This window comes from Lolium rigidum, chromosome 5 (assembly GCF_022539505.1).
Source record: "Lolium rigidum isolate FL_2022 chromosome 5, APGP_CSIRO_Lrig_0.1, whole genome shotgun sequence".
NCBI classification, from domain to species: domain Eukaryota; kingdom Viridiplantae; phylum Streptophyta; class Magnoliopsida; order Poales; family Poaceae; genus Lolium; species Lolium rigidum.
The window spans coordinates 208527615-208551391 of record NC_061512.1 but is presented as its reverse complement, the minus strand read 5'-3'; the positions used below and the strand labels follow the sequence as shown (position 1 = coordinate 208551391).

The window sequence follows — 23777 nt, the reverse complement described above, 5'->3', positions numbered from 1 at the left end:
GCATCTTGTATTCGGTTGCTAATTGCGGGGTTGCCGGAGTGACAGAAACCTAAACCCCCGTTGGTATATCGGTGCAGGAGGGATAGCAGGATCTCATAGTTTAAGGCTGTGGTTAGATTTATCTTAATTACTTTCTTGTAGTTGCGGATGCTTGCAAGGGGTATAATCACAAGTATGTATTAGTCCTAGGAAGGGCGGTACATTAGCATAGGTTCACCCACACAACACTTACCAAAACAATGAAGATTAATCAGCTATATGAAGCGAAAGCACTAGACTAAATTCCCGTGTGTCCTCAAGAACGTTTGGTCATTATAAGTAAACAAACCGGCTTGTCCTTTGTGCTAAAAAGGATTGGGCCACTCGCTGCAATTATTTCTCTCGCACTTTATTTACTTGTACTTTATTCATCTGCTATATCAAAACCCCCGAATACTTGTCTCGTGAGCATTTACAAGTGAATCCTTCATCGAAACTGCTTGTCAACACTTTCTGCTCCTCGTTGGGATCGACATTCTTACTTATCGAAGATACTACGATACACCCCCTATACTTGTGGGTCATCAACGCTGCAAGGGGAGTCTCCCACATCCAATCTCTTTACTTTGTTTTTGTCTTGCTTTACTTTATTTTATTTACTCCTTTGTTTGCTCTTTATATCAAAAATACAAAAAAAATAGTTGCTAGCTTTACTTTATTTACTGTCTTGTTTGTGTTCTCTATATCAAAAATACAAAAAAATTAGTTACTAGTTTTACTTTATTTACTGTCTTGTTTGCGCTCTCTATATGAAAAACACAAAAAAATTAGTTACTCGCATTTATTTTATTTTATTATCATGACTAGTCCTGTAGTTGTTACTCTATCACCTGAGGAATCGATCTTTACTTTTAAACAAGGGGGTGAAGAGAGTTTTAAAGAAGCTTGGTCTAGAATTTTTGATTCCTATAGTAAAACTGAACCTAAAATGACCCTAAGTTTGCTTCTTAGTAACTTTTATTTTGAGCTTATTCTTCGCTATAGATATGCCTTAGATGCTGTAGTAGGAGGAGATTTCCTTCACTGTGATGGGGATCAAGCTTTTAATGCCATAAGAAAAGTGGTTACATCATCTAGCTCCGCTAATAATTTTGATTCATCTCTTGCTAGCATTCATAATAGATTAAACACCCTCGAGACAAATATATCTTGCTTAAAAGAAGGGTACAACCAGATTCGCGAATATTATGATTATGTTCCAGTAAGTTTTGAACCTTCAATGTGGGTGCCTACTATTAAAGTTTCTATTTGTGGTAAAACTTTTCATGCCCGTTGTGATATTATGTCTGAGTTTTGCCTTATGCCTAAAAGAATTTATGAATCTTTGACGCTTTGGGAACTTACTGAAGGAGGAGAAGGAATAACTCTTACTGATAACTCTGTTATAATTCCTAAAGATATAGCTGAAGGTGTGTTCACAACCTTTCTTGGAAGAACGGTATCCACTGATTATCTCGTTGTTGAATGTGTAGGGACAGGACAAATCACACTTGGAAGGTCCCTGCTGAAACTCGTGGGAGCAATCATAGATGTGGGGAAAGGCACTCTAAATTTTACCTCTACACCCGGATGCGGTCATGTATTCCCTAAACCAAAGAGTAGGAATAAGAGAAAGAAGGGTAAGCGCAAAGCCCCTGCTAAGAATGTTAATGCTTCATCACTTGATAATACTTGATTCACACTTTCTGCGCCTAGCTGAAAGGCGTTAAAGAAAAGCGCTTATGGGAGACAACCCATTATTTTACTTCTGCACTTTTATTTTATATTTGAGTCTTGGAAGTTGTTACTACTGTAGCAACCTCTCCTTATCTTTATTTTATTGCATTGTTGTGCCAAGTAAAGTCTTTGATAGTAAAGTCAATACTAGATTTGGATTACTGCGCAGAAACAGATTTCTTGCTGTCACGAAATTGAGCAGCCCCTTCTGTAGGAAATTTAGAAAAATCTGCCAATTTACGTGCGTGATCCTCAGATATGTACGCAACTTTCATTCAATTTGAGCATTTTCATCTGAGCAAGTTAAGTTGTCTTTACGGATTGTTCTGTTTTGACAGATTCTGCCTTTTATTTCGCATTACCTGTTTTGCTATGTTTGATGGATTTCTTTGTTCCATTAACTTTCAGTAGCTTTGTGCAATGTCCAGAAGTGTTAAGAATGATTATGTCACCTCTGAATATATGAATTTTCAATTATGCACTAACCCTCTAATGAGTTTGTTTTGAGTTTGGTGTGGAGGAAGTTTTCAAGGGTCAAGAGAGGAGGATGATACAATATGATCAAGAAGAGTGAAAAGTCTAAGCTTGGGGATGCCCCCGTGGTTCATCCCTGCATATTTTAAGAAGACTCAAGTATCTAAGCTTGGGGATGCCCAAGACATCCCTTCTTCATCGACAACTTATCGAGTCACCTCTAGTGAAACTATATTTTTATTCCGTCACATCTTATGTGCTTTACTTGGAGCGTCTGTTTGTTTTTATTTTTGTTTTTGTTTGAATAAAATCGGATCCTAGCATTCCTTGTGTGGGAGAGAGACACGCTCCGCTCGTTGCATATGAACACATGTGTTCTTAGCTTTACTTTTAATGTTCATGGCGAAGGTTGAAACTGCTTCGTTCATTGTTATATGGTTGGAAATAGAAAATGCTTCATGTGGTAATTGGTATAATGTCTTGAGTATTTTGATACTTGGCAATTGTTGTGCTCATATAGATCATGTTTAAGCTCTTGTATCATGTACTTTGCACCTATTAATGAAGAACTACATAGAGCTTGTTAAAATTTGGTTTGCATGATTGGTCTCTCTAGAGTCTAGATATTTTCTGGGTTAAGGTGTTTGAACAACAAGGAGACAGCGTAGAGTCTTATAATGCTTGCAATATGTTCTTATGTAAGTTTTGCTGTACCATTTTATACTTGAGTTTGCTTCAAACAACCTTGCTAGCCTAAGCCTTGTATTGAGAGGGATTTCTTCTCGTGCATCCAAATCCTTGAGCCAAAAACTATGCCATTTGTGTCCACCATACCTACCTACTACATGGTATTTCTCTGCCATTCCAAAGTAAATTACTTGAGTGCTACCTTTAAAATTCTATTCTTTGTCTTTGCAATATATAGCTCATGGGAAAATAGATTTAAAAACTATTGTGGTGAAGAATATGTAGCTATGTATCTTATTTCTTATAAGTTGCTTGTTGAGCGGTAACCATGTTTCTGGGGACGCCATCAACTATTACACCTTTGTTGAATATCATGTGAGTTGCTATGCATGTTCGTCTTGTCCGAAGTAAGGGTGATTTATCATGATCAAATGGTTTGAGTATGCATATTGTTAGAGAAGAACATTGGGCCGCTAACTAAAGCCATGATCCATGGTGGAAGTTTCAGTTTGGACAATCAATCCTCAATCTCTTATGAGAATATTATCTCGTTGTTGAATGCTTATGCATTAAAGAGGAGTCCATTATCTGTTGTCTATGTTGTCCCGGTATAGATGTCTAAGTTGAGAATAATCAAAAACGAGAAATCAAATGTGATCTTTCTCCTTAGACCTTTGTACAGGCGGCATAGAGGTGCCCCTTTGTGACACTTGGTTGAAACATATGTTATGCAATGATAATCCATGTAAATCCAAGCTAATTAGGACAAGGTGCGGGCACTATTGGTAATCTATGCATGAGGCTTGCAACTTATAGGATGTCTTATACATAACACATATGATTTATTACTACCGTTGACAAAATTGTTTCTATGTTTTCAAAATGAAAAGCTCTAGCACAAAAATAGTAATCCATGCTTCCCTCTGCGAAGGGCCTATCTTCTACTTTATTGTTGAGTTAGTCTACCTACTTCTTTCTATCTTAGAAGCAAACACTTGTATCAACTGTGTGCATTGATTCTTACATGTTCACCTATTGCACTTGTTATATTACTTTGTGTTGACAATTATCCATGAGATAAACATGTTGAAGTTGAAAGCAACTCGCTGAAACTTATATCTTCCTTTGTGTTGTTTCAAAGCTTTCTACTAAGAATTTATTGCTTTATGAGTTAACTCTTATGCAAGTCTTATTGATGCTTGTCTTGAAAGTACTATTCATGAAAAGTCTTTGCTATATGATTCAATTGTTTATTCATTGTCTTTACCATTGCTTCGAATCGCTGCATTCATCTCATATACTTTACAATAGTATTGATCAAGATTATGATAGCATGTCACTTCAGAAATTATCCTTGTTATCGTTTACCTACTCGAGGGCGAGTAGGAACTAAGCTTGGGGATGCTTGATACGTCTCAAACGTATCTATAATTTCTTATGTTCCATGCTACTTTTATGATGATACTCACATGTTTTATACACACTTTATGTCATTATTATGCATTTTCCGGCACTAACCTATTGACGAGATGCCGAAGAGCCGATTCGTTGTTTTCTCGCTGTTTTTGGTTTCAGAAATCCTACAAAGGAAATATTCTCGGAATTGGACGAAATCAACGCCCAGGGTCTTATTTTTCCACGAAGCTTCCAGAAGACCGAAGGGAATACGAAGTGGGGCGACGAGGCGCCGCCACCATAGGGCCGCGCGGCCAGAGGGGGGCCCACGCCGCCCTATGGTGTGGGCCCCTCGCGCCGCCTCCAACCCTGCCCTTCCGCCTACTTAAAGCCTTCATCGCGAAAACCCCAGTACCGAGAGCCACGATACGGAAAACCTTCCAGAGACGCCGCCGCCGCCAATCCCATCTCGGGGATTCAGGAGATCGCCTCCGGCACCTCGCCGGAGAGGGGAATCATCTCCCGGAGGACTCTTCATCACCATGATCGCCTCCGGATTGATGTGTGAGTAGTTCACCCCTGGACTATGGGTCCATAGCAGTAGCTAGATGGTTGTCTTCTCCTCATTGTGCTATCATGTTAGATCTTGTGAGCTACCTACCATGATCAAGATCATCTATTTGTAATGCTACATGTTGTGTTTGTTGGGATCCGATGAATATGGAATACTATGTCAAGTTGATTATCAATCTATCATATATATGTTGTTTATGTTCTTGCATGCTCTCCGTTGCTAGTAGAGGCTCTGGCCAAGTTGATACTTGTGACCCCAAGAGGGAGTATTTATGCTCGATAGTGTGTTCATGCCTCCATTGAATCTGGGACAGTGACAGAAAGTTCTAAGGTTGTGGATGTGCTGTTGCCACTAGGGATAAAACATCAATGCTTTGTCTAAGGATATTTGTGTTCATTACATTACGCACCATACTTAATGCAATTGTCTGTTGTTTGCAACTTAATACTTGGAAGGGGTTCGGATGATAACCTCGAAGGTGGACTTTTTAGGCATAGATGCATGTCGGATAGCGGTCTATGTACTTTGTCGTAATGCCCCGATTAAATCTCATAGTAGTCATCATGATATGTATGTGCATTGTTATGCCCTCTCTATTTGTCAATTGCCCAACCGTAATTTGTTCACCCAACATGCTATTTATCTTATGGGAGAGACACCACTAGTGAACTGTGGACCCCGGTCCATTCTTTACATCCGAAATACAATCTATCGCAAACTCCGTTCTTTACTATTCTTCGCAAACAAACATCATCTTCCACACTATACATTTAATCCTTTGTTTACGAAGCAAGTCGGTGAGATTGACAACCTCACCGTTACGTTGGGGCAAAGTACTTTGATTGTGTTGTGCAGGTTCCACGTTGGCGCCGGAATCCCTGGTGTTGCGCCGCACTACACTCCGCCACCAACAACCTTCACGTGTTCCTTGACTCCTACTGGTTCGATAACCTTGGTTTCTTACTGAGGGAAAACTTGCTGCTGTGCGCATCACACCTTCCTCTTGGGGTTCCCAACGGACGTGTGTCTTACACGCCATCAACACGCTCCGCTTTTTATATGAACACTTGTGTTCTTATTTTTACTTTTAATGTTCATGGCTAAAGTTAAAAGCTGCTGCACTTATTGCTATTTGGTTGGAAACAGAAAATGCTTCATGTGGTAATTGGTATATGGTCTTGAATAATTTGATACTTGGCAATTGTTTTGAGTTCTCAAGTATATCATGTTTAAGCTCTTGCATCATGTAGTTTAAACCTATTAATGAAGAACTACCATAGAGCTTGTTGAATTTTGGTTTGCATGATTGGTCTCTCTAAAGTCTAGATATTTTCTGGTAAAGTGTTTGAACAACAAGGAAGACAGTGTAGAGTCTTATAATGCTTGCAATATGTTCTTATGTAAGTTTTGCTGTACCGGTTCATACTTGTGTTTGCTTCAAACAACCTTACTAGCCAAAGCCTTGTACTGAGAGGGAATGCTTCTCGTGCATCCAAAACCTTGAGCCAAAACTCATGCCATTTGTGTCCACCATATCTACCTATTATGTGGTATTTCTCTGACATTCCAAAGTAAATTGCTTGCGTGCTACCTTTAAAATTTCATTCCTTGTCTTTGCAATACATAGCTCATGGGAAAGTAGCCTAAAAAACTATTGTGGTGATGAATATGTCGCTTATGTATCTTATTTCTTATAAGTTGCTTGTTGAGCGGTAACCATGTTTCTGGGGACGCCATCAACCTGTTACACCTTTGTTGAATATCATGTGAGTTGCTATGCATGTTCGTCTTATCTGAAGTAAGGGTGATTTATCATGATTAAATGGTTTGAGTATGCATATTGTTAGAGAAGAACATTGGGCCGCCAACCAAAGCCATGTATCATGGTGGAAGTTTCAGTTTGGACATTAATCCTCAATCTCTTATGAGTATATTATCTGTTGTTGAATGCTTAAGCATTAAAGAGGAGTCCATTATCTGTTTTCTATGTTGTCCCGGTATGGATGTCCTTAAGTTGAGATCTATCAAAATTGAGAAATCAAATGCGATCTATCTCCTTGGATCTTTGTACAGGTGGCATAGAGGTACCCCTTTGTGACACTTGGTTGAAACATATGTAATGCAATGATAACCCATGGAAATCCAAGCTAACTAGGACAAGGTGCGAGCATTATTGGTATTCGATGCATGAGGCTTGCAACTTATAGGAGGTTTTATGCATAACACATATGAATATTACTACCGTTGACAAAATTGTTTCCATGTTTTCAAAATAAAAAGCTCTAGCACATGAGTAATCCCTGCTTCCCTCTGCGAAGGGCCTTTCTTTTACTTTATGTTGAGTCAGTTTACCTACTTCCTTCTATCTTAGAAGCAAACACTTGTGTCAACTGTGTGCATTGATTCTTACATACTTGCTTATTTGCATTCATCATATTACTTTGTATTGACAATTATCCATGAGATACACATGTTGAAAGTTGAAAGCAACTGCTGAAACTTAAATCTTCCTTTGTGTTGCTTCAAAACCTTCTATTAAGAATCTATTGCTTTATGAGTTAACTCTTATGCAAGACTTGTTGATGCTTGTCTTGAAAGTACTATTCATGAAAAGTCTTTGCTATATGATTCAGTTGTTTAGTCATTATCTTTACCATTGCTTTGAATCACTTCATTCATCTCATATGCTTTACAATAGTATTAATCAAGATCATGTTGGTAGCATGTCACTTAAGAAATTATCCTTGTTATCGTTTACCTACTCGAGGGCGAGTAGGAACTAAGCTTGGGGATGCTTGATACGTCTCCAACGTATCTATAATTTCTTATGTTCCATGCTAGTTTTATGACAATACCTACATGTTTTATTCATACTTTATATCATTTTGATTCATTTTCCGGTACTAACCTATTAACAAGATGCCGAAGCGCCAGTTCCTGTTTTCTGCTGTTTTTGGTTTCAGAAATCCTACAAAGGAAATATTCTTGGAATTGGACGAAACAAAAGGCCACGTTCCTATTTTTCCTGGGGCTTCACGGAGTCCGAAGGAGAGACGAAGGGGGGCCACGAGGTGCCCACACCCTAGGGGGCGCGGGCCACCACTTGGCCGCGCCGCCAGGTGGGGACCCCACCTCGGGACTCCACCGACATCGCCCCTTCGCCTATATATTCTCTCCATCGCGAAAACCCTAAAACACCCGACGATATTCCACAAAGAGTTCCGTAGCCGCCGCCATCGCGAAGACAAGTTTCAGGGGACAGAATCTCTGTTCCGGCACGTCGCCGGGACGGGGAATTGCCCCCGGAGTCATCTCCATCGACACCACCGCCATCTTCATCGCCGTTGTTGTCTCCCATGATGAGGAGGGAGTAGTTCTCCCCCGAGGCTGAGGGCTCTACCGGTAGCTATGTGGTTCATCTCTCTCTCCCATGGTGTGATCTTTATGTGATCGTGAGCTTTGTATCACTATTAATCTATGTGCTACTCTAGTGATGTTATTAAAGTAGTCTATTCCTCCTCCATGATGTAAAGGTGACAGTGTGTGCATCATGTAGTACTTGGCGTAGGTTATGATTGTAATCTCTTGTAGATTATGAAGTTAACTATTACTATGATAGTATTGATGCGATCTATTCCGCAATCTAGAGGTTACTTTAATATGAACTCCGGACGTTGTGGAGCTTGTTTACTTCGGCTTGAGGTGTGCTTTTATAGCCCTACACAATGAATGGTGTTTGTTATCCAACAAGAGAGTGTTTGAAAGTAGCACAAGTGAAGAGAAGTTATTTATTTATGTGATCATTGTTGAGAGTGTCCACTAGTGAAAGTATGATCCCTAGGCCTTGTTTCTAAGCATTGAAACACCGTTTCCAACAAGTTCTGCCACATGTTTGCTTGCTGCCATTTTTATTTCAGATTGCAATTACTACTTACAATCATCCATATTACTTGTATTTCACTATCTCTTCGCCGAACTAGTGCACCTATACATCTGACAAGTGTATTAGGTGTGTTGGGGACACAAGAGACTTATTGTATCTTAATTGCAGGGTTGCTTGAGAGGGATATCTTTGACCTCTACCTCCCTGAGCTCGATAAACCTTGGGTGATTCACTTAAGGTAAACTTGCTGCTGTTCTACAAACCTCTGCTCTTGGAGGCCCAACACTGTCTACAGGAATAGAAGCGTGCGTAGACATCATTGTGCTTCATGTATAGATCTTGTGAGCTGCCTAACATGATCAAAATCATCTATTTGTAATTGCTACATGTTGGTTTGATGTGGATCTGATTTATAGAGAGATTGCTTTGGTTGAGATTATGTATTATGTTATTATGATCTTGCATGCTCTCCGTTTCTAGTAGATGCTCTGGTAAGTAGATGCTACCGACTCCAAAAGGGAGTATTTATGCTCGATAGTGGGTTCATGCCTCTATTTAACCATGGGAAGTGACCTTGTTCTCTAGGGTTGTAGATGTGTTGTAGCTACTAGGGAGAAAACAACGGTGTTATATTCAAGGGTAGTTTCATCGTTTACTTTACACACATTGCTTAAAGCGATAGTTCGTTGCTTGCAACTTAATACTGGAGGGTGTCACGGATGCAATCCTGAAGGTGGATTATTAGTCATAGATGCAGTTGGATTACAGTCTATGTATATTGTTGTAATGCCCGCATACTTTCATAGCATGTATTCTGCACCAACCATTAGCGTAGAATCTCTGTTTGTCAATTGCCCATCTCTATTTACCCAGCATATTTATTTTATTGGGGAGGCGCCTCTAGTGAACTTTGGACCCGGTCCTTCTTCTTTTAATTGCAATCTTCTACAGCATTTTTCTGTTCTGTTCTCTCCAAACAATTCTTCTTCCACACGGTTTGTTTAATCCTTTGTTTTCAGCAAAATCAGTGAGCTTGACAACCTCGCTGAAAGTTGGGGACAAATTACTTGGTTGTTTGTGTGCAGGTCTCCACGTTGCTGCTGACGCCGGCAGTGCGCCCTGCCACGAGTTGGTTCACAACACCTCGGGAGAGAACGTTTTTCTCCTACTGACCGTTAAACCTTGGTTTCTTACTGGGGGAAAACTTCCTGCTGTGCTCATCATACCTTTCTCTTGGGGTTCCACTCAACGTTGCACATAAATTCTTCTTCATCAACTCCGCGCTCAACAGGGCCCATACTGGACGCTATCGACTATGCCGTCCGTGTGCAACTGCGTGATCCCAACGCAGCTTTCATGGCAGTCTACCAGGAGATCACAGCGCCGAGTCGCCACGCCGGCCGTCCTGCTGACCTGGGGCACGCAGCCAATACGCGTCTGCCGGCGTTCTTCATCCAGGTGGAGAGCCACGACCTCCGTGCCCTCGCCGTCCCGCCATACATGGAGCAGCCCCTCATCAGGAAGTACAAGCTCAAGAACAATGGCCCCCCTGTGAAGGTCTGCTTGTACTTGGGCGCCCGTTGCGAGTGGAAGGTGCAGCTGAAGTGGACAGGGCAGTGCGTCGGGTTCATCAAGTCCTGGAGCGAGTTCTGCGCCAGGATTTTGCTGCACGTCGACGACACGCTCGTCTTCACACCTCAGGACGACGGCTTCAAGGTCGCCGTCTTCCGGAAGGAGACGTCCGTGTCCAGCGTCTTCGGCTGCAAGAGGCATTGCGAGGGACCTTTTGCTGATTCTCGCCAGTAAGGTGCAGCTGCTCCACCGCTCCCCTCTGTTTATGTCTGATCCTCTTTAGTTGTGTTGGCCTCTAGGAGGCTGATAAACACTACTTTTGTGCATATCTCACTGATGTAATGGCCTCTAGGAGGCGTTTGAACACTGCTTTTTGACCTGGGGAGTCTGCCCCCAGGTTTAGGCAAGCGTCTTACCACTATGACGCTAGATTAGGACCTGTTAAGTACATTGTTCTGTGTCTATAAGTGTTTGCTGTGAAGTATGATCGTGTTTGAGTTGTTGTGTGCCGTTATATGATGGTAAGATCACCATATTTGAATGTGGTGAGGAGAAGCTCTTGTGATGGTGCCCAAAATGGCAACCAAACACATGTGTGGTGACTGAACAGAGAAAAACGTTGTCTCTAGGCAGCCAAACAATTTACAACTCTGTTCGGACCGATGCAGCACAGGCTGCCAAACAATGGGCCAAAAGTGGCCATCGGCCCGTTCTCAACGCGCAGGGGCGCCCATCTCGCTGCGCCAGTGGTTCAAGAATTTAGTCCAGCCTACCAAACGCGCCCTTGATGACGCCATCTTGTAATAGATTGCTTACATCAGGCATATGCTCTAGTAATAATTTATCTTGTTCGTGAAAGCTAGGTTCGAATTAGATCCGGACATCGATTCTATGCAGCTCTAGAATATTTGATCTCTCGCAGGAATCCGGCGGCGCGCATACTTTTCTCTCACCGGTAAGTAGAATTTCTGCCCAGAATCTCCCTCTAAGTTCGGCAGTCACATCAAGAATTCTAGCCGTGATCTAGTGGTGTACGGGTATGTCGCGCGCAGCTTGGTGAGGTACAGGTCGCCCAACTGTTGGCTCCACACATGGAGCGAGCGATAGATGCCCCGAGCAGACCAAAAGAGCATTCCCCTACTTTGGTGCTTCATCCACCATTGATAAGAGAATTTTCTAAAGCCGCGAGCATGGACCATCGTCTTGGCCATGGCGGTTGCTTTCGTGCGCTGCAGCTCGCGTTCGATGCGTGTTTGCATCCGGAAGGTGCAAGAATATTGGGTATATAATGGGACGCCTTGCCGCGCAAACTAGATAGTATTCGATCGAGCTAGCTTAATCGTAAGCATGAAGCAAGCATTGGTGGCGCTAGCCTTGCCGCTGCTCCTCGCGGCGTCGCTCTACGCTTCCGCGCCGGCGGACAGTACCGCGGCCTTCGCCGGAGACGTCCGCGTCGACCTCACGCACGTGGACGCCGGGAAGCAGATGTCGAGGCGCGAGCTGATCAGGCGCGCCATGCGGCGCAGCAAGGCGAGGGCGGCGGCGCTCTCCGTGGCGAGGAGCGGAAACAACGGGCGCCACGCCGGCAAGAGCGCGGAGGAGCAGCAGCAGCCTGGCGTGGCCGTGCGCCCGTCGGGCGACCTCGAGTACCTCGTCGACCTCGCCATCGGCACGCCGCCGCAGCCCGTGTCCGCGCTGCTGGACACCGGCAGCGACCTCATCTGGACGCAGTGCGCGCCGTGCGCAAGCTGCCTCCCGCAGCCGGACCCGCTCTTCACCCCGGGCGCGTCGTCGTCGTACGAGCCCATGCGGTGCTCGGGCCAGCTCTGCGGCGAGATCCTGCACCACGCCTGCCAGAGGCCCGACACCTGCACCTACCGCTACAACTACGGCGACGGGACCACCACGCTGGGCGTCTACGCCACCGAGCGGTTCACCTTCTCGTCGTCGTCCGGCGAGAGGGTGAGTGCCCTGCTCGGGTTCGGCTGCGGCAGCATGAACATCGGCAGCCTCAACAACGGCTCCGGCATCGTCGGCTTCGGGCGGAACCCGCTCTCGCTCGTGTCGCAGATGTCCATCCGCCGCTTCTCCTACTGCCTCACGCCCTACGCCAGCGCCAGGAAGAGCACCCTCATGTTCGGCTCGCTCGCCGCGGGCGTTTACGACGACGCCAATGGCCACGAGGCTCCTGCAGAACATGAGGGTGCTCGCCGCGGGCGTTTACGACCTTTCGTGCGCTGCAGCTCGCGTTCGATGCGCACCACGTCCAAACCTTTATCGGCGGTTGGACCCGCGCGGATCCATCATCCAAACACCTGACACGCCCCATGGATCCTCCCGAAAAGAAAAACAAAAAGAAAAACAAAACCAAAACAAAAAGAAAAAGGACCGAAACCCACCCGCGCAAGCGCAAGCGCAAACCCTAGCTGCGTTGCGCCTCCAATCGCGCAAATAATCGACCTCCATTCTCTCCTAACTCCGCCGACGCTTGGCATTGCCGGCGCACCCCACCCTCGCCGCTGCACCCAAACCCTAGCCTGCTCGCAGCTCCGCCTCAATCCCGACGCCCCGACCTGCTCGCCTACGCCCGGATCTTGCCGCCGGACCATTCGCCGACGCTCCAGGGCACGAGTCCATGGCCACCAACGGGGAACGCACATCACGCTGCGCCCTCAACTTCCAAGCAGGCAGGCATTTCGCGGTGAGTCCTCTAATCCATCCTCCTCCCGCTCCTCTCCTCTTGAACCAAGCAAGGCCGGCTGTAAACAAACCAACCATTTTTGTGCTGCTAATTACCACCACTGGATCCGCCTTCTAGCCTTCTAGGTCGATTTTGGTCTCAGACACAGCTTTCCAAATCTCACGGATTGCTTGCTTTCGGATGATTGCTGCCGAAATTAATGCTGGAATTCGATTCCATCCATGCCCACAACCAAAACATCAAAACCATGCTTTTTTTTTTTTGGCGCCTCCTACTCCTTTGGCTGCTACAAGTTACAGAAAGATGACCCTTCATCCTCTGCAATTTCAGCCGTACCGCTGCTGCTTCACACCCTGCTTCTCTTGCTTGGGAGGGCCAGGCAGGTTCCATGGAGTTACACACAAGGCTGCAATTCAGGTCTGGCCAAATATTCATTCCGGTCTGCCTGCTTGTTACTGATTTCTTCCTCATATTTTCTTTTCGTGCGTGTGGTGCTCACACTCTTGCTCCGGAATTCCTCTTCTGTGCTGTTCAGGACGAGGTTACTTTCTTCAGTACGCGGATCAACATACAAGCTGCTGCCTTCTGTCGACGATTCGGATCAACTACAAGCTCTCCATCAAGAGCAGCCCCACCTCGTCGAATCCCGCCAGTCGTCTGCACTACCAGACCCTCCCTTTCCAGCAAAGTGATGAAGAGTGACAAATACAGTACATGCTCGGCTATAAGACGCCAGGGGTATATATCTGCATCCTATTCTTTTTTTTCTCACCGCTGAGTGGATTATTAGCTGTGCTTGATTCATTCACTTGCTTTGCTGGATCGACATAGCATATTGGTTTACAATCTGGACTCTACTGGAGGCGTGATGAGCTTGTCGTGATTCATATGCTGGCAGATATGTGTGTTAACTTTGGTGCTTGATTTAATCTCTACTCTAGCATCGATTCTGTCTTTCTTCTGTCGGATAGGAATATCATGCAGAATGGTATCACATGATACTGATGTTAAGAGGACATTCTATTGGCTTCTCTTTGATTGTATCTTCAGTGGTTTGTTACTGACTATAATATTGTTCTCCTATGAACCCCCAATATATATATGTGCTAATTCTGTTTCTGCGCAAATCGTCTTTTAAGTAAATAAATATGGTACCCCCAACTGATGAAAGCCTCCTGTGTTATGCTGCAGATAACTCTGATAGATGAGATGTATGAATAGTGACTCTGGTGGATCCTTGAGGAGGTTTAGTACTAGTCATTTGTTATGGTGAAATAAAATCAGCAGCTACTCTGCTCCTGATATGATATGGTCTGGTGGAGGTGGAATGAACTCTGGGATGACAAATGGGAAATAATGAAGAGAAGGAAACATCAAGAAATGTTTTCAAAAAATCATCCCTGGCTAATGTCGTCCACAGGGGACGCAACTGTCCTGGATGGATGGCCAGGACTGCCTCGAGTATGAGGTGTCCATCAAGGTAATCACACTCTCTCCAGCCCTGTGGTCTGATATGGTTGCTGGCTGCTCATGGTGATCTGTGTGTGGGCATTATGTGTTCTTGCTCAATCTAGGGAAGAGTAAGAGGATTTTTTTTTTTTTTTGAAAAATGTTGTGATCTACAATAACAAACAGTAGCAATACTGTTTGCTATTATTGATCACCACGAAATATGTGGACACATGACCTTATTTCAGCACCTGGATACTAATTCTTGATTAGTAATGTTATAGATAATATTCCAGGAGTATTAATGTCCTTGTTTCATGAATAAATGTATACTTAAACATGGTTTTAGTATTTCTAGACATTTCGATTCTTATTAATATTTAGTTCTAATCATCCTCTTCATTTGTCATCACAGAATATCTTGCTGCCACTTAATATGGAGGGTGCCTTGTTGCTGCAAAATGGGCGGGTTCTGGATGACTTTCTGCACTAGGACGCCACCGGGGACAAGAACGACTAGGTGCCTCCTGCCTGCCTTTTACCTTGTAACAACTCACAAGGTTGAATATTTGGTTTAGGTGTTCTCAAGTTAATTTCTCCTTAGTTATAGTAATTTTGTAGATGATAGTCTTTGATTGCTCAATTATTGGTAGCACTAGCACCTACATTGATGTCCTCGTGTCGTTAATATATCTACACTCTTTTCTAGTTTAATCCTGAATCAAATCGGTTCAACCGCAAGGCAAGGCAGTAGCAAGTGCTTCTAGATATATCAGCACATTGAGTTTTCTCTTCTAATTATTCTCTTCATTTCCGATCACAGATTTTCTTGCTGCCACTTTTCCTGAATATGGACGGTGCTTTGGTGCTGAAATATGGCTGGCCGGGCTGCTGCTGCTGACCGCCGCCACATGCTGGTGAGCCTCGCATCCTCCTGGACCTGTCTGGTTCCCTTTTGCTGATTGAGAGTCTGCAGCTTCTTTTTCTCTGGCGAAAATTGAACTCTAGCTTAACTTGCCTTCTCTATGTAGAAGGTTCAGGATTGCGTGCAGTGGTGCTGGTAGAGCCAACTGCTGGCGGCAGCGGTGATGGCGCCATGCATGAAGGTCCAGGAGGGTCCTTAATTTGGAGGGTGCCTTAGAGCTCATAAATCGGTTCAGGATGTCTTCCTCCACTCAGACACTGTTGGGGACAAGAATCTCTGCGAGGTTCCTCCTGCTTCCTTCTCCAAAAAAAAATCATGGTATTTTTTCTGTTGACGCTCTTGGAAATATGCTAAGTTTACTAAAACTGAGTCCTACTAAATTGATTGTGATCTCACATGCATATTGACTGACGCACCTATATTGTAGATTCTAGACTGCATGGCTTTGTTTAATTTTGTTTCAGTAGAGGCTTACATGAAAGGATATTCCATGCTTAGATCTGTCGCATTTGGCCATATCCAAATGTATCCAAGTAACTCCTTTCATTATACTCGTGCAATGTTAAGAGTTTGGAATTAGCATATCCAAGACATATATGCAATGATATAAATTATATCTCTGTACCTGGGATTTTGCAGCTCCTAATATGCGTGACAAATGTTTTTGCCTTGTTGTAAATCTGCACATGTCTTGGTTTCTACATGCTAATCTTTGACACCATCAAGCCATTTTTGTATTCCTGTTTTGTAATTCCAATGGCATGTTATCTGTTTATGCCAATTTCCGAATCTCTTTATTCCTGCTAAATTGGTTCTAGAGCTGACCATCATGTTTTATTTTTGTGCTAGGACAATGACATGGCAGGGTATGCTAGCTGGATCTGTAGCTGCTTGATGCATCATATTGAGCCACCTGTAGCTCCCTGAATGCGATGATATGGTTGCAATCCAAGAACCGCCAAAGTTTTCAACTTTATTTTTTCTTATGTATATAACCCTTCTAGGATGTGATCGGAAACATGTGTTGCTGTGTATCCGCTTTTGCCCTATGTTTGTTGGTCGGTGGTTTGGAAATTCTGGTTGATTGTCTCGTTAGTTGTGACTATTGTTGTAATATAAATATATTGTTTGCTATGCAGTTTTGAATGTCCCCAAAACAGGCAAAGCCATGCCAAAACTTTGAACACCCTTGTGAATTAGCCTTTATATGATTATTAATTAGCTTAACTGTTGATTAGTATTTTTTGAAACTAGATTTCTTGAAGAAGCTATCTAGTTTGGTGTACGTTTGCAACACTAGTAGAATAAAGGAAGGTTAAACTATTTACGTAGATGAGCTGATAGATCGGATTCAGCTTTGATTAGTCAAGCTAAGATAGAATCGATCTGCAGATGCACGCGAGCTGGCAGATACATCCACTAGAATCGATTTGAGAAGTACCTAGCTTCTTTTTATTAGAGCAGTAACTCACCTAGCATCAGTAGGTTTGGGAATTTCATAATTTAAGTGCACATAAATTAGGCAGCTGGGAATTCTAAGCAACACGTCATTGGCTGCATTGATGTTGCGTGGCATTGAGCTTCTGCTGCTACACGATCGAACACAATCTTTCGTACTCCGTAGTAGAAAGAAGCATGCATATACTAACTAATAAAACAAAATAATTGTTCCAAATAAAGTACCAGTGATCAATATATCTAGCTGGCAAGAGGCATATAGCAGTACATTGCAATCGCCCGAGAAATTATCAACGTCCAATGTACCTTGAGCATCCTAGATTTACCGCCCGCGCCGTTGTCGCCTTACGGCCCTAGCTAGCCCATATGGCTATCTCTTCGCCCTCGTGACCGACTACCTTGCATGCTGAGGTGAGTAGTTGAGGAGGGACACAAGGGGGCGTGGGGAAAGGAGGGTAGAGGTCGGCGTCGCGGCTCCAATGGTTGCAAGTGAGGTCGGTGTGTAGGAGTAGCGGTCGGTGGATGCGACATCGTAGAGCGAACGAACCGAGAGTGGACATCAGAACGACGACGACTGAGCCAAAGCATATGACCATTGATACATTTCACATCTAGATGGCGGTTGGTCATGCATAATTCAAACAAATAGCCCGTGTAGCTAAGTAGTAACAAAGTTAATCGATACTACTTGTGTTTGAAATTTGGCATGGCCGGTGCAGAACGCGATTGCCGATGGTAAAGAAGAACCACAATTTTGAGGCCGGCCGGCCAGCCGTCCGTTGAGTCGGCGTTGAGACGGTGTGTATCCAATTCCAAGCGAGGGAGTCCATGGTGGAAACCGTGGCGTCGAGGGGAAGGTCACCTAATTAAGTCCATGACGGTGGCATCTTTTGACCAAGCCGACGGGTAGGGCTAGGTCAAATGATGGATGGGTTGGCTGTCCATCTACTACTACATGATAGTAGTGCTGTGTAGGGAGGTGAAGAAAATGAAACATGAGTAGTGTACATGCGTCGTGATAGGCAAAACATGAGGAGGAGTTGGAAAAATGACCTAGGTACTACAACATGCGAAATAAAATTAGCCGGGAATGCGATGGCCTACACTTATATCCTAGTTTAAGTTTAAGTGCACATAAATTAGGTAGTTGGGAATTCTAAGCAACAAAATAGGCTGCCTCCTACTAATTAACACGCATGCATTAATCGAGGAGGCAAACGAACGCCAAGACCCAATGGATCTCCTCTCAGTCCCCAATCCACCCAACGCCGCTTCCCCGCGTCACCCGCCGCCTCGGCTCCGGCCATCCATGGCTCCGGCTGCGCGTCTCCTTGCAGTCCCCGAGCACCCGCCTCCCCCAATCCATGGAGGGAGGGCCTCACCTTCACCCCATCCCAACTTCTCCTCGGTCGGTCAGTGCCACCTCCGATGCGTCTTCGCCTTCCTTTGCCGCTATGCTTACGCCCGCGTAATGCCCTTGTTCTTTGATTCGGAGCAGGTCTAGGAAGACGGCCACGGTGAAGATGTGGGGACGATTAGGTCGCCAATCTGACCTCCAGGCTCCAGCTCCAGCTCCAGCTCCAGCTCCAGGGGGAGCCCCGCCCGCAAATGTACCTATTTTCTCCCCCTGCTCTGTTCTGTTGTGCTCTTCCCTACTTAATTTCCCACGATTGGTGATCCGTTTGCTAACCTGCTGCACTCTATGGCGTACATGCATTTGAGACATGCAATCTGTATTGGAGGGATTAATTCATTCAATCGTTGACTTCTCTTTTCTCTTCATGGGAGGTCATGTTCAGCTCACATACATACGGAACATGCTTAGATCGCACACTAAATCTTCAGCTTCTGATTGATGATTCAATGCACATTCATATTTTGGGCATTTTAGTACTACCAGTTCTCTCTCTAGTATTACCGTTGTTGTTCAGTAGCTTACAGTCCACCAGTGTTGTGTACTGAAGAGACTCTTTTCTTTACTGCAAGTATCTTGGCTAGGCTTGCATAGTGAGATGAGCCTGGAGTGGCCAGTGTCATCCCAAATGAAGATGCCATGCCATGCTATCATGATGAGCTGGGTAGCTATTTTTTATGATTGAACTTTATATATAGACTAGGCATGTTTTCTAAAGTCAAGAGGCAAGAGGCTGGTAACACGCATTATTCGGTCATTTCTAGGAGAACTAGTTTTACAAGATGCATTCTAAATGATTGTGCACCAAGGTTTTGTAGATAAAGATAAATTCATTGGAAATGGAATAAATTCAAAGAAAGAAAACCCGCTTAAGGTATCTCAATTTTCTAAACCCTTTCAGTGCTTCTCTTGCGATAGCAGTCAGATGGTAAACATAATCATTCCCATCTTCTCTACAAAAAAAAAGTGTAACACTGAATTAATGAGTGTGAAAACATCCATGGGTGTTTCTAGTTTACATATGATTGGGGCTGACCCTCTGAACTTTGGTACTCCTATAGTTCTAGCTGTACAAAGCGATGAACCGTGGGTCTGGATGCTTGCGTATCAGGTACTAGATGGTGCTTACATGCGTGGTGGCAATACTTAACCACCAATTGCACAGTGGTGTTATGGTTAATGGATTCTATGCATTATAATGAGTTGTTGAGGTTTGGTGGTTCTCTTGCAACAGTTTGATCTTATTTTAATTCTAGCTGGCTTTCCTAAATATGTAAAAATGCTCTGTTTTTGTATTAACAAGATATTCATTTACCGTTTTGAGGATCTTCCCTCAATGATAATTGATATCTGTTCCGATCTGATGATTTTTTTCTATTCAAAATTCGATTACGCTTCGTTTGGATGTTTGCATTGGGGGGCTAGGTATTCCATTGGGTTGAATGTCCAATACCCAGGATATTGATATTGAGATCAAATGCGATTATTTCTGTTTGGATGTGTTAGATGTTTGGAACCTAGACTAGATATTGAAGTTGAATGCCAAATGTTGTTTGGATGATAAAAGTGATGAATTGCATTGTGAAGGAACTTTGATCATTATACCATGTTATGTATATTATAAAAAGGTAAATAGCAGGTACTATCAGAAATTGTCAACAAGCACTATCACACAAATCAGTCATCAGAGCATGTTAATCTAGCCAACACATTCATAGGAAAAGCATCGACACATTACACATGACATGTAACAGCGCATCACATCGTTGAAGGTAGAGTGAGAAATTAGGGACAGAGCAGGAAGGCTTCACGTCCTAGCTCAGGGGTAGCGGGGGCAGGTCTTGCAGCAAGAAACCTGTGCCGTACGACGGTCGCCGGAGCTCGGGAGGTGGGTTCGCCGGCCGCCGGAGCAAGGTTGATTCATGCACATAAAAGTTACATGGATGAGGGGCGGGAGATAGAGAGAGAGCCGCGGGGATTGGAAGGTCGGGCGGGAGGCCGGCGGCGCGGTTCTCATACGGAGAAGGAGGACGGGAGGCCGGGGTACATGCGCCGCCATCGCGGACGCTAGGTTTCCGCGTGTGCGATTTGCCGAAGGGAGGGAGAAGCAGAGTATCGAAGCGTTGCCCCTGGGAGAATACACCACGATGTCTAGCCTTACCCTTGGACATTCGCTCTCCTCAGTTCTTGCCGTTCGGACCTGAGATAAATAGCCCGAATGTCTAGCTCCAATACGTAGACCCGCCAAACAGCTGCAATCATGGAATTCGGGCCTGACCCCTCCCGAATGTCTAATATCTAGGACGAAAGCAAACATCCAAACGAAGCGTTAGAGTCTCTTCATACGCAACACATGCATGGTTAACTCGTGCACAAATCTTTCAATCTTTTTGTTTAGGTGAAGTTGTAATACTCAATTATGTATGGCTGACATTTTTTTTTCAAGTATATGACTTTTTACTCATGAATAATGTTGCATAGCACAAATCATAGTGCAATTTGATGTTTTCCCCATTTTACACGTTGCTGCTACTTTACTAGTCCCTGTTTTTACACAGATTGTGGTGCTTCCATATAAATACTTGGCTTTAGAGGTTCCCTGTATTGCAAGTCATTCTTCCTGAAGTTCTGCTGTTACATATGTAGTCTGTATTATGCACGGAATCCTTACTTTTTTAAGAATCAATGTTTTTTTAAGCTTTCATTTTTTCCACACATTAGCTCGCAGTAATAGCACAGCTTCTAATTAATTCGTGCATAATAATACTCAGGGAATTAGTTTCAGTGTTGCAGTACCATCTTTGCTAAAATGAGCTATGTTCCCATGTCATCCTAGGTGACCACAGGCAGGGGTCGAGCAAGACCAGAGAACAGTAGGGGCGGAGCTGCATCCGTCGTCCTGGTGGCTGGTGTGGACAAGCAGTGCGGGCGACGGAATCGGCGGGCGGGAGAAGTTCGCCGCGGTGCCATCGCGAGGCGAGATGTGGAGGGCGATCTGTTGGTCGCCTGCCCGGAGCTACTTGTGCCGACGTCCATGGGCGGCTGATGCAGGCATCTTCCAGCGAGTACCTTCCCGAGCTCCTTCCGGCCACAACGTTCACAACCCGCTGCTTCCAGCCACCTCAACGACATTCTTCCGCTCGGGGAGGTCTCTCTCCTCCTCCATTTATTCTTGCATAGAAATCGTGTCTTTATTCCTGCTGAATTTGTTAGTGAGGAATACATGCTTGTATCTTTGTGAACCTGTTGTGTGCTATTGTTGTCGTGCCTTGTGGTTGATTCGTATACTTCTCAAGTTATCTGGTTGTATGCACATACTTCTCAAGTTATTATAATGAGAGTCACTGTGAATGTGGGCAAGTTATATTCTGTGGTTTTATGTACCATCTCTTTTCTGCCGTTGTGAGGATCTTCCTCAATGATAAACGATATTTGTTCCGATCTGATGATTTTTTTCTATTCAAAATTTGATTGGAGTCTCTTCCTACGCAAGCATGCATGCATGGTTAAACTCTTAAACCAAATCTATCAATCTTTTCATTTAGGTGAAGTTGTAATACTCAATTATGTATGGCTGACATTTTTTGTTTTAAGTATATGACTTTTTACTCATGAATAATGTTGCATAGCACAAATCATAGTGCAATTTAATGTTTTCCCCATTTTACACGTTGCTGCATTACTACTTTACTAGTCCCTGTTTTTTCCGAGATTTTGTTGTTTCCATATAAATACTTGGTTTTAGAGGTCCGTGTATTGCAAGTCATTCTTATTGAAGTTCTGGTTTTACATATCTAGTCTGTAATATGCACGGAATCCTTATTTTTTTAAGAATCAATTTTATTTTGCAAGCTTTGCTTTTTCCACACATTAGCTCGCAGTAATAGCAGAACTTCTGATTGATTCGTGTTCGTGCACAATAATACTTCGGGAATTAGTTCCAGTGTTGCAGTACCATCTTTGCTAAAATGAGCTATGTTCCCATGTCATCCTAGGCGACCACATGCAGGAGTCGAGCAAGACCAGGGAAGGGTAGGGGCGGAGCTGCATCAGTCATCCTGTTGGCTGGTGTGGACAAGCAGTGCGGGCGACGGCATCGGCGGGCGGGAGAAGTTCGCTGTGCAAGCATGGCGCAGCGAGACGTAGTGGGCGAGCTGCTGGTCGCCTTCCCGGAGCTACTGATGGCGTCCATGGGGAGCTGCTGTCGGCGTCTTGCGGCGATTACCTCCGCGATCTCCTTCTTCTAGCCACCATGTCCGCAACCCCCTGCTGCCAGCCACCTCAACGACATGCTTCTGCTCGGTGAGGTCTCTCTCCTCCATTTATTCTTGCATAAAAATCATGTCTTTATTCCTGCTGAATATGTTAGTGAGGAATGCATGCTTGTATCTTTGTGAATCTGTCTTGTGCTATTGTCGTCGTGCCTTGTGGTCGATTTGTATACTTCTCAAGTTATCTGTCGTGCACATATGGCTGTAGACCTGATTTAACTCGTGTATATTACTGAGTTATTAGTAATTGGCTTAAGTGGTGTATGCTTTCAAAAACTTGGATCTCTGAAATTTTACAATTCAAGCAGATGCACATTCTAGGTCATCTATTTAATCATTGCCATCTATATTTCTGCTAGTTCATTGAGTTTTGGAATGTTCATGTCACAAGATCTGTTTTCCGCAAGATCATTTTTTGCTGCTACTATGTGTTGTCCATCTTTCTTGTCCTTTAGCCTCATGCTTACTTGTCCTGGGCCCAGACAGGTTTCTTACTGCTGTCTGAATTTTGTTTTCCCTCTGGCCCGGATTGTTTGTAGCAGTACATGTACTTATTACAAACATGCGTACCCATCAGCTTTGACAACTAATTGGAGCCTTAGGTAGTATTTTTCGTGTGTTGGCTCGTGGTGTTTGCCAGGCATTTCTCCTGCTTGAATGAATGTGTTTTCGGACGCCATAAAATTGAGTGGACTGATCTAAGGGATTTAGATCTTGGACTACTTGTTTGGTATAGGTTTTAATTGCAACACTTGGCTGATTTTGGGACCAGCTTGGTTATTTCTTGATGTTTACTAGTAGCTGTTGCTACATTATTCAGCTACCTGCACTATCTATTACTGATGTTGCAACATTTTCAAATCAGCTCGGGTCATTTCTAGAGCTGCTAGATGCATTATTCAGCAATCTGCGCTCGCTTTTGATTCCATGTACTAGGCTGGATCTCACCGTGGAGGCGTGGATCAAGGACTGCCTGGATGCATCAGCAAGCAACAATACACATCAGAAGCAACAAGGACAAGGCTGGATGTCTGAATCATTTTGGTACTGGCTGATGCACTGTCCTTTTTAGATCAAAGGCATCAAGGTGCCCGACTTTAAATTAATAAAGCCCACAGGCGAAACATGGATACAAAGTTTAGAGTTTAAGACACACCCCAACGACAGAACAAAACAAGCTCAAAGGACCACCCTGGTCCAGAAGACGGAGTACATTACA

The 23777-nt window shown here is 44.0% G+C and overlaps 2 protein-coding genes and 1 long non-coding RNA gene across 5 annotated transcripts; all 3 read left to right on the top strand.

Annotated features, from left to right (window-relative positions):
• Window positions 1–11687: 11687 nt before the first annotated feature.
• On the top strand, window positions 11688–12659 carry LOC124657005 (aspartic proteinase nepenthesin-2-like). Its single transcript, XM_047195638.1, has 2 exons — window positions 11688–11786; window positions 12102–12659. Exons 1-2 carry the CDS (start codon window positions 11688–11690, stop codon window positions 12657–12659), a joined length of 657 nt encoding a protein of 218 aa, XP_047051594.1.
• A 1578-nt stretch (window positions 12660–14237) lies between these two features.
• Window positions 14238–16577, top strand: LOC124654843. 3 transcript variants are annotated; one of them, XR_006988488.1, is made up of 5 exons: window positions 14238–14521; window positions 14906–15010; window positions 15314–15407; window positions 15525–15733; window positions 16265–16577. It is a non-coding gene; the product is annotated as an uncharacterized LOC124654843 (long non-coding RNA). The 3 variants fall into 3 exon arrangements; XR_006988486.1 differs by having other exon boundaries at window positions 15522–15733; XR_006988487.1 differs by having other exon boundaries at window positions 14906–15050; window positions 15522–15733.
• Window positions 16578–18173: 1596 nt separating this feature from the next.
• On the top strand, window positions 18174–22585 carry LOC124654841. The gene is made up of 4 exons (XM_047193828.1): window positions 18174–18285; window positions 18372–18483; window positions 21134–21435; window positions 22283–22585. Exons 2-4 carry the CDS (start codon window positions 18397–18399, stop codon window positions 22431–22433), a joined length of 540 nt encoding a protein of 179 aa, XP_047049784.1. The 5' UTR covers window positions 18174–18285; window positions 18372–18396; the 3' UTR covers window positions 22434–22585.
• The last annotated feature ends 1192 nt before the right edge of the window (window positions 22586–23777 follow it).

Bases quoted from the DNA above. Each gene is read 5' to 3' on its own strand.
- LOC124657005 (XM_047195638.1), top strand. From the start codon at position 11,688: ATGAAGCAAGCATTGGTGGCGCTAGCCTTGCCGCTGCTCCTCGCGGCG. The intron at 11,787-12,101 runs GTCCGCGTCGAC...TGCCTCCCGCAG, and splicing joins CCGCGGCCTTCGCCGGAGAC to CCGGACCCGCTCTTCACCCC.
- LOC124654841 (XM_047193828.1), top strand. From the start codon at position 18,397: ATGTGGGGACGATTAGGTCGCCAATCTGACCTCCAGGCTCCAGCTCCA. The intron at 18,484-21,133 runs GTACCTATTTTC...AGGTGACCACAG, and splicing joins GGGGAGCCCCGCCCGCAAAT to GCAGGGGTCGAGCAAGACCA. The intron at 21,436-22,282 runs GTCTCTCTCCTC...ATGTCATCCTAG, and splicing joins ACATTCTTCCGCTCGGGGAG to GCGACCACATGCAGGAGTCG.